The sequence below is a fragment of the Rutidosis leptorrhynchoides genome, chromosome 7 (genome assembly GCF_046630445.1).
Source record: "Rutidosis leptorrhynchoides isolate AG116_Rl617_1_P2 chromosome 7, CSIRO_AGI_Rlap_v1, whole genome shotgun sequence".
Lineage (NCBI taxonomy): Eukaryota > Viridiplantae > Streptophyta > Magnoliopsida > Asterales > Asteraceae > Rutidosis > Rutidosis leptorrhynchoides.
The window spans coordinates 281,521,806-281,532,963 of record NC_092339.1 but is presented as its reverse complement, the minus strand read 5'-3'; the positions used below and the strand labels follow the sequence as shown (position 1 = coordinate 281,532,963).

Genomic DNA, 11,158 nt, shown 5'->3' with positions numbered 1-11,158 from the left:
CTAGTAATAGTAATAGTGTATACATGCTATTTATTTTATTTTTAATTGCATATAATTTATAACATTATTTACATATTTCGGTAAAAATAATAACCGAAGTAAAAAGTAAAAAGTAAAAAGTAAAAAGTGAAAAGTAAAAAAAAATAAAAAGTAAGAAAAGAATACTTACTAGTAGTAATTCTTCAAAGAGAGAATGAGAGAAATTTTGGTGTGAGTTTGAATGAGAAATGAGGGGTATTTATACTTGAAAAAATTAGGTAAAAAGAATAAAATAATTAAAAGAAAAAGAAATATTTAATTCTTAATGAGATTTTAAAATTAAAAAGTATTAAATGTTAGGTCATGGGATAATGCACAAAATAAAATAATAAAAGTAGTTTTTCCATTAAAATTTTTAATTAAAAAGTAATTTATTTATTTATTTATTTTTTATTTATTTTAAGGATTTTTTTTTATGTAAATAAACAAATTTATTTAATGTTTTTCCAAGAATATTTGTTAATAATATTTTTTTTATTTTTATTTTATTTTTGTTTTATTTAATTAATAAATACAAATTTTGCATAAAAATAATAAATAATTCGGTATTTTGTATTTTTAATAATAATTATGATTTTAATTATTAAACTATAGTTTTAGTAAGTTTGTAAATATTATTACATTTATATATAATTGGATTTATTATATAGTTAAATATATAATACATTAACTAAATAATAAAAGTGATACAAAGTTTAGTTAAATTATGTCAAATTATATAAATTAATAATATATTATTTATTTAAGCGTACATTGTTGACTAAAAATTACTATTCGGTCAATATTTAATTGTATATAACAACCCTTAATACATATAGTCAGACATATAACCCTAGGGTTAATTCAGTAATTTAGAAGTCGAAAAGTGAGGGTTGTTAAACGATTTTTAATTATAAAACTTAATTTTAATGAAAATAATTCTATTATTATTAAATAATAAAAATACTGATTATTATTAATAATAATAATATTCATAATAATTATCCTAATAATAACAATTTTAGAATAATAATACTAATAGTTATAATAATGTTCTAAATGATATTTTTTTTATAATATTAATAATTAGTATTATTGGTATATAATAATAATAGTAGTAATAATACTATCAATAATTATCTTTATAATATTACTACTGGATTCCTAACATGTATCTGTATAGCTCTATTTATATCTGTGTTTGTATATCTTTTGTATTTATATATATTTATAATTCTTATAATTATAATTATAACTATAATATCAATACTCTAAATAATGATACAAATTTATAATAATAGTATTAATAATATTACTAACGATAATTATAATAACTTCTATAAAAATGTATACTATAATATTGTTAATAATGATAATACTAATAATGCCAATATTATTAATAATAATGATTACATGAATATAGTTCCAAACTTTTTGAGACTTAACATGACAGACTTTGCTTATCATTTCGGAAACTATATAAAGATTAAGTTTAAATTTAGTCGAAAATTCCCGGGTCATCACAGATATGGTGTAATATGAATTACCTAAGGGTGTGTGATAATTAGTAGAAATCGTAACTGTTTGTTGTTACAATACATACAATATTACAATTTTATAAAATATATGTAAAATTAACGGTTTACGAACAAAATTTTAGTATTCCCTTTCAAATACTACATATTTTTAAGCTAATTAACCAATTTGCCCATTTGTATAAGTTTATGACAATATTTAAACAATAAAATATTGCAGGAATATCCATATAAATCTCAATCGCTTGCGTCTGGATGGTTGTCGGGTCGCAATGGATTATTTCAACATAAGAGTTCCTATTTGTTCTATTCTATTGGTAAAGATTGACAAAACTCTTCCTTGCTATGACCCAACTCTTTGAGGCCGGTCGATCCCCTCGTGTATATAGTTGCCAATTTCTTCCTCCGATTTCTTTTGCCACCTCTGACTTCTTTTGCCACTTCCGGCTTCCCCGCTTTCGCATATGTCGTATTCAGGAGAGCTTGCTTCGTGCCGAAGCATTTAGCAATGCTAGCAGCCTTGTGAGGGCTGGCTGTCTGGGGAAATTTTAAGGTAGGGAGCTTGCTTCTTATGAGATTGGGTAAGGGAATCGAAAATGGGCTAATAAATCGGGCGGACTTTTAGGCACGCGGAAAATGGGAAGTGGATGGAGGGTTCTTCTCAGCTAGAGTTTGGGGTGGGGTCGCTATAGTGGCATGCTTGTAACACTTTTGCTTCTTTTGCGATGTAACATTCTTATTCTTTTATTATCTTTAATAAAAGCTCATTGGAGTAACCCTTTACCCAAAATAATGTGTGGTACGTAAAAGCCCAATTAAGTTTCTAAAAAAATGTACTAAAAGCCCAACTATTGTAAGGCTCTAATATTAACGGCCCAACTAAATAAAATCCTTCCATCCGATCCGATAAGACGATACCCTTTAATCCACACACCACCCTAGTTCTATCTTTCTAGGCAGTCGGAACCCTAATTTGTTAAAACTAACAGCGGCGGCCGGCGGCGGTGGTCACGATTACGAAGAACGATTACAATCATCTTCAACAATGGATTACGATCCATCATTCGTACCGGATCCAGTGAAATCATTCGTGGTTCACATGTACCGTCACATTCGAGAGAAAAACGTGTACGAGATTCATCAGATGTACGAAACTTCATTTCATACCCTAAGTGACAGTATGTTTAAAGATACGCCATGGCCGTCAGTTGAAGCTGTTGCTCAGTATGTTGATAATGATCATGTGTTTTGCTTGTTGTATAAAGAGATGTGGTTTAGGCATTTATATGCTAGGTTATCTCCAACTCTTAAACAGAGGATTGATTCTTGGGATAATTACTGCATGCTCTTTCAGGTGTTCTATATTTTTATTTATTTATATTATTTAATTTAAGTAATTATTATTTGGATGGATAAGATATAGATGTATGTGTGTATTCATACTTAAGTGCTTATGTAGTCTTGCTTAGGGTTAAATTGCCTCTACTATTTTATTTTATATATCTTTACTTTGCTTATTGTATATATCACAAACCTGGTGGTATCATGATGTTAAGTATGCTGGATAACTGATTTGATTTGGCCGTGTGCGTAAACAGCGTAAGATTGTATTAAAATGTAGATAAGATCAATTGAGCAAAATGTTGTATTCAGATTTGTGTAAAGGTTCATATATTACAGAAGTTTTGAAGAAAATTGTATCGAAATTATTTGAATAATGAATAATTGTTAGTGAGAATAAAAGATGAATTAGAATGTTGTATTGAGTGCCTTTGCAATACTCAAACCAAATTGACCATTTAGGCAATTTGTAAACGCAGTTATGCTTATACAAGTGTGTTTTTTTATCGTGGCGAATTTTTTGCTCCTACAAGTCTCGATTGCTGGCAGATAATATATACTGCTTATTAATGTGAATTTTGAGCTGTATTTAGCTCTGTTTATGTATCAGGAAAGTGCGTGTGCTTAATTATTTATTATTAATTATTATTGCAGGTGGTGCTACATGGAGTTGTGAACATGCAGTTGCCAAACCAGTGGTTGTGGGACATGGTCGATGAGTTTGTGTATCAGTTTCAGTCTTTCTGTCAGTACCGGGCCAAAATGAAGAACAAAACAGAGCAAGAAATTGCTCTACTAAGGGAACACGACCAGGTAATAATCAAAAACACCCGAACTGTTTTCGTTCTGTATATACCTTATTATATAATTGGGATTGGATCATAATGTTGTACCCCTTTATAGGCCTGGAACGTGTACGGTGTTCTCAATTTCTTGCAAGCTTTGATGGAGAAATCATCGATAATTCAGATTCTAGAACAGGAAAAAGAAGGACTTGAACAGTTTACATCAACTGATGGGTATGATTATAATGGTGGAAGTAATGTTTTGAAGGTTTTGGGTTACTTTAGCATGGTTGGTTTGCTTCGAGTTCATTGTTTATTGGGAGACTATCAAACCGGCCTCAAGTGCTTGCTTCCTATTGACATTACGCAACAAGGAGTGTACACCAGCGTAATTGGCTGTCACATTGCCACCATCTATCATTATGGATTTGCCAATCTTATGCTGCGAAGGTGTTGTTTTCTATGTCTATTTAAATAAATAATCTATCTGTTTTTATGTGTTTATATTGATAGATAATTGGGTGTTAGTTAAAGTTCATAGCTTAATGATTACTTATCATCTAGGTATGTTGAAGCTATACGCGAGTTCAACAAAATACTGTTATACGTGTACAATACGAAGCAGTATCACCAGAAATCACCACAATTTGAGCAGATTCTGAAGAAGAATGAACAAATGTATGCTCTTCTTACAATATGCTTATCACTCTGTCCTAAAGTGAAACTTGTTCACGAAACTGTTAACTCTCAACTAAGAGAGAAAAATGGTGAAAAGATGTTGAGAATGCAACGAAACGATGATGAATCTTTTGCCCTTTATGATGAGCTTTTCTCATATGCGTGTCCCAAGTTTATCACACCATCTGCTCCTAGCTTTGAAGAGCCACTCGTTAATTACAACCAGGTTCTTTTTTCGTTCAACATATTTAAATTTAAATGGTTTATGGTTACGATTAGAGGCCACTATCTTTACCCCTTATGGATATGTCTGTTAGTTTGTATAGGTGTGTTTTAATTTTGAATTTTGAGTGGGATACAAAAGGTTAGCTAATATAATATTGAGTTAAAAGTCACCTAATCTATTTTAATTCTTTTGGGTTGCGTTGATGAAGCTGTTGTAATGTTAATAAATCTTTTATCATTGTGACATAAGTAAACAAAGTGTGCCATTAAGTGTTTGCAGGTCAATCCCGCTTGACCAATATAAATAGAAGTTCTTTACCACATTAACCATAGGATACAATACCTATCCTACTCATATTGACACCTCTAGTCTTTTATGTTGTTGACATTTTTCTGTGTGGGTCAATGTGGTTATAGGATGCATATAGACTTCAGTTAAAGCTGTTTCTTATTGAAGTAAGTCAGCAGCAGCAACTGTCAGTTTTGAGATCTTTCTTGAAAGTTTATTCAACAATTTCTCTTGAGAAGCTTGCTAGTTACATGAAAGTGGACGAACCGACTTTAAGGTTAGTTATTGTATTTAATAATGTTCATTTTAATATATTCTTTTAGTCATGAACGGAATAATTTCATGTAGCATTTCTTTACAGGTCAATCTTGATGACATACAAGCACAAGACACATTCTGTTGGAGCTGATGGGAAAACTGTATCCAATGCTGATATTGATTTCTATATTAATGATGTAAGGCTATCTCTCATGTTCTGAAGGGACATATTTTTGTTTCATTTTATTCTATTTTATGGTTTTAATACATTTTAAGTTGTAGGAACTCAGGGCGATAGAACTGTTCTGCATTTGTAAGCTTTTTCACATGTATCATATTTGAATCGATGGTATGTTATTGCAGGATGTGATTCATGTTGTTGAATTGAAGACTCCAAAGCGATATGGTGATTACTTTTTGCGTCAGATTGTTAAGGTTTGTCATTAATTCTGTTCTTGTTCTACTTCAAACAGTTGTAATCTTGTTTATATCATTAATGTATGTTTTATTTTCTATTGCAGCTTGAAGCAGTGATTGGAGATCTGGATAGAATAAAGCTGGAATGAAATATTTACCCTCATGCCAAATGATGATCAATCTTGGTTGTTTTTCTTCCTTTTCTTTTTGTAATGTTGCTCAGTTGTTGGTTTAATTTGTACGCACGTACTAGTGTTCATCTATTTGAAGAATACCATGCGTTGGATATTATTTGTGGCTGAGTATAACTCATGAGTTTAAGAATCTGACGTTCGAAATTTCGCTACCCTGTAATGTTGAAAGCTAAGCTCATCACCTCAATAATGCTCATAAATTATTGTTTGCAAGTGGATGCCTGAGTGAATATGTTTGGGTATGGAGGGTGATGATTAAATCATAGATTTATTATTCATGCACCAAAATTATGCATTGGTGGCTTTACCATATGGCTCACTTTTGAATGTTATTTAAACTGTAGATCTGAACTGCCTCACGCCTCTGACTTCATGCCAGAGGTCTCAAATGCTCCCACAACCCTAGCTACTTTTATTGAAAGTCGTGCCGTTTACCCAAAAAAATGCACTAGTTTTCGTTAACATCATATAATGTTTCAGGGTATTTTCTTCAATCGAAGATGCTTACTTCGCAAGAATATTTCAGATATCACTGATCTAGTACGCCGTTCGGTGTGCGTTGTTAGACCATTATTAACGCGGCCTGTTCAGACCGTTTTTTCACCCAGCACGCCGGAGCGTGAAGCCGCGTGTTGATCGACGTGTTCTGTTCTGTTTGGCTACAATTTCAACGGATACCCCATTGTGTTCTGTTCTGTTTGGCTACAATTTCAACGGATACCCCATTTTAAATTGTAACGGCCGAGTATATATTAACAATTAAATAAAATGAATAAAAAATAATCTTTATATCTATGTTAAACATCTCAATTTCTGAGACTTTTTTCTATCATTCACTATGAATCTGTTATTTATTACACTTAGGCACATTACGGTAGCCAATTTGATTATGAATTGACAAATTATTCCTGCGGCTACAAAACATCGTTCAATATTGATACCAGTGGTGAAGCATGAATATTTTTCACCGGGGCGAAATTTTTTTAAAAGCGTAGCAATTTTTTTGGGTAAAATATGGAGGTTTTTGGGTAAAATACGGAAGTTTTTAGGCAAAATACGAAAGTTTTTGCACCGAAAATTACAAATCCACTGGGGACGGGTGCCCCACCCTGCCCCACACATATTTCCGCCCCTGATTGATGCCAACGTAAGGCCGTTTTTCTTACAGATAATGAAGATTGGTATGCTCTGGTAGGGATCCATGATACGTTATGAAACAATTATGTTGTATATTGAATTGATGATAGCGCTGAAGTTGGCGATGATAGTGATGAACCTGGTTCTTATGTGAGTGAGGGATGGGTGACTAACAGTATAGTCAATAATGTGTGTGTGTGTGTGTGTATTCATACTTATTTAAGTGCTTATGTAGTCTAGTTTAGGTATAAATTGGCAGGACTATATTATATATCATTTCTTTGCTTATTGTATAGTAACAAATGCTATAATAATTAAGCTAGATCACAAACCTGGTGGTATCATGATGTCAAGTATGCTGGATAACTGATTTGATTTGGCTGTGCACGTACAAAGCGTAAGATTGTATCAAAACGTTGATAAGATGTAAGACCCCAATATTTTAAAGGTATATTTTATTAATTATAAGTGTTAGTTAATTTAGTTTTGGTTAAGGAAAAGGACCAACCTTGTAAGACACTAAGTGGAGGAGGGTCAAAATTGTAAATATGATAAAACTTACCTCTTAAAAATCTGGAAAATCACTTCATTGTTACAGCAAGTTAAAAATAAATATAGAATAAGTGAGGGAGTACTTGTGAGTGGCGATTTTTGGGGATCAAGACCAAGAACCCTAGATTTTCTTCATGCAACTAAATTAAAGGGTGTAATCAACCTTTTTAACACCATTGAAGCTTGTGATTTTCTTAACTTCTCATCATCTCTATAGAAATTGGGGGTTTTATAACCTAACTTGAGGTATGAGCTTTTTATATCTTTAAATCCGAAATTTTGTTGATAGATGACTTTGTTATTGTTAGAAATTAAAGTTTTAGTTTCATTGAAACCCTAATTCGAAAATTAGGGTTAGGGTTTATGATTTAGGGATTTTATAAAAATGATGAACTAATCAAATAGAAACTAGTAATTGTGACTTGATGGTGTGAGTTAAAACTGACTTTGACTCGGGTTGACTTAAGTAATTAGTTAGTAAATTAGTAAATTATATATATATATATATATATATATATATATATATATATATATATATATATATATATATATATATATATATATATATATATATATATAATGAAGTAAAAAGACTTACAAAGTCTTGTGTTTTTGGTTAAATGGTGTCAAAATGGGCATTACGGGTCTTTGAGGAAAACCCTGGTGATTTTGGTTTTAATGACCAAGTATGAATAGATTGTGATGTATGTATATGAAATTGTTGTTTAGGTGATTGTACTTGAAGCTTGTGACCTGTCTTGCTTGGAAGTGTGTTAACCATTTTGCTTGGAATTAAGGTGAGTATAATATACATATATAATTTGGCAAATTTGACTGTTGTATGTCGATTATGCAATATTGTTGTTGAGGGTTGAAACCCTACATGACATCGGGGAGATGTCTACATGACATCGGGGAGATGTATACTTATACATCGGGGAGATGTCTACCTGACATCGGGGAGATGTCTACCTGACATCGGGGAGATGTCCACCTTTACATCGGGGAGATGCACTTCACATCGGGGAGATGTACTTTATGTTGGAAGATGATTTGTATGCTTATTAAATTGTGAATGTGATTTGTGTACTTATAGTTAAGCTTATCTTTTATATACGTATATTGTATTCACTAAGCGTTTCGCTTACTCTGTTGTGGTTTAACATTTTGTAGGATCAAGTCACGATAAGGGTAAGCAAGTGGAGACGATAGATTGAGTGTGGATGTTTGAAATGCTTAAGGACTTGACTAGATGCTTGTTGTGCTTTTGGCTTTGCTATGACGTTATGTGAACACTTTTTGCTTGCTTCTTTGGGTTGTGATCGTATATGGGTAGATGATCCCGGAACTCACGCTCTAATGCTCGTTATGTTGATGTTTGTACATTTTGTGTCTTTGGTGTCATATGTCGAATGGGTCAAAATTACTACTTCTGTTATGTGATGGGTCATTGTAGTTAGTCAACGGTTGTAAACGTGTTAACTTTTTGAGATGTTGGTTCTATGTGTTTAATGACTCAAGTACATGTTGTGTGTACATGTTAATTGTCGGAGTTTAAAACGGGACAGGTGTCGTGATGGTTAAATAGGGTTAGATCTTTTGATCCCACTTGGGAATTTTAAAGTATTTGGGCAGAATTTGGGATCCCATTGGGATCTCCTAAAAAAAAAAAAAAAAAAAAAAAGTTGTCGTTTTTCGGGAAATGAGTCTTGGTCGTTTCAAGTGGTATCAGAGCGTGGTTTAAGGGATCTAGGGATTTATTGTAGAATAAGATTCATAGACTTAAACCATAGGAGATAGTTGTATGAAATTGTTGGGACCGAATACGTGATGTATATTTAGAATTGTTATGAAGTAGTACTTGCATTGTATATATGATTGACATGCTTATATGCTTAATGTGTATGTGTACATGAGTTTGTGTTATTGATTGTTCACATACTATTTTAACCTATGTAAAGTACTTAATGTGTTGTGCAAGGGCGTCAAGGAACCTGTTTGTAATAGTGCCTGATCACCACTATTACAATCACGCATCTTGTCGTTTAAGCACAATGTATTTAAGTACCGAGCGGGTGAAACGTGACATAAGTAGGAGAATCGAATATGTGCGAAGAATTATGGGATTATATGCTAATTATTTGTAAATTTTTCAGTATGGCAACAAACGAAGAAAGCGAGACTCACCAAAAAGACGATGACACCCAAAATGACGGGGGTGACGATTTGAAAACCTTTATTGGGAAAGCTCTCCAGGGTTTCTCTCTTTTTATTGTTAAACAAATAAGGGAAACGATGGAGGAGGCGGTTAATACTACCATTGCCTTAATGATTAAAGATACGGTTAAAGAGGAACTTGATAGGCGTTTCCCACAAGTTCTAGATGAAGAAGGAGACCCAAAAGTTAACGAAGAAGTACGGGTTAATTGCGAAATCGCTCCTTTAAAGCAATATAGCTTGAAGGACTTCAAGTTGGGCTACCCGCCTACTTACGAGGGAGACCTTGATCCAATCATGAGTAGCCGATGGGTTACCGATATGGAGGCATGTTTTAGAACAACTAGATGTCCCGATGAGTTAAAGACCACATTTGGGACGAGTATGTTTAGGGGGGTTGCACAAAGATGGTGGAATGACATGTTGGCTATAAACGGGAATGATTACCTCGATAAAATAACCCGGGAAGAGTTCAAGACCGAGTTCTTCAAGAACTTTAGGTCTGAGTCTGAAGTCGAGAGGTTGAAGACGGAGTTACAGAACACTCGTCAAGGCTCAATGGACTTGATTACTTTTCGAACCCATTTCATAGATCGACTTCAATTTAGCCCCGAATATATTAATAATTAGATGAGTAAGTGTAGGTTATTTCATGGGTTGTTGCGTAACGAAATTAGAAAAAGAATCATCATATCCCAATTTAGATCCTTCACCGCCTTGTTTGATGCGGCAAGGGATATTGAAGATGAAATAAAAAGGGAATGCAGAAAAAGGAGAGTTTTAATTCCAAAAGAAAAGTTGAACAAAGTAATTCGCCCAAGAAAAAGGGTAAGTTTAGTAGTGATGGGAAGAAGGGAGGTAATAGTACTCCGCCCCGAGTGTGTTTCACTTGTGGTAAGCCCGGCCACATTTCTAAAGATTGCACCACTCCTACTACGAAACCCTTCATGTGTTTCAAATGTTTTGAAGAGGGTCATAAAAAAATTGATTGTCCAAAATTATCTGAGTCAGAAAGAAAAGAGGAGCAAAGAAAAGAAGTCATAAGAAAGTTAGAAAGGTCGGCGGGTGCTCCAAAAGGAAGGTCTTTTCAAATGACAGTTGATGAAGCTAGAAAATCATCAGAAGTTGTGTCAGGTACCTTTCTTGTTAATTCCATACCCGCTAAAGTAATGTTTGATTCCGGTGCCGACCGTTCTTTTGTAGCAACTAGATTTGCTCCGCGTTTATGTAAAGTGTTATCTACTCTTAAGTCCCCACTAGAAGTAGAAATCGCCGATGATAAAACCAAGCTAGTGGTAGGCGTTTATAAAAATTGCAATCTTGATATAAATTCTGTAATGTACAATGTTGACTTAATCCCCATGGCAATGGGTGAGTTTGATGTGATCGTAGGAATGGATTGGCTTAGTCGAAATAGAGCCAATATTGTCTGTGATGAAAAGATTGTTTGGGTGAAAACCCCAAGTGGGGAAGATATGATTATCCAAGGAGAAGGGCAAAGATGACCTGTTT

At 33.2% G+C, this 11,158-nt stretch overlaps 1 protein-coding gene and 1 long non-coding RNA gene across 2 annotated transcripts; both read left to right on the top strand.

Annotated features, from left to right (window-relative positions):
- Positions 1 to 2,484: 2,484 nt before the first annotated feature.
- Positions 2,485 to 5,951, top strand: LOC139860045 (uncharacterized; the record flags this gene model as incomplete). Its single annotated transcript, XM_071848819.1, has 8 exons — positions 2,485 to 2,907; positions 3,549 to 3,707; positions 3,798 to 4,129; positions 4,244 to 4,583; positions 5,000 to 5,148; positions 5,233 to 5,326; positions 5,493 to 5,564; positions 5,651 to 5,951. Coding segments are annotated over 8 exons (1,614 nt in total), but the record flags the coding sequence as incomplete, so codon positions are not given.
- A 1,541-nt stretch (positions 5,952 to 7,492) lies between these two features.
- Positions 7,493 to 8,727, top strand: LOC139857212 (uncharacterized). Its single transcript, XR_011762391.1, has 3 exons — positions 7,493 to 7,675; positions 8,159 to 8,226; positions 8,603 to 8,727. It is a non-coding gene; the product is annotated as an uncharacterized lncRNA (long non-coding RNA).
- The last annotated feature ends 2,431 nt before the right edge of the window (positions 8,728 to 11,158 follow it).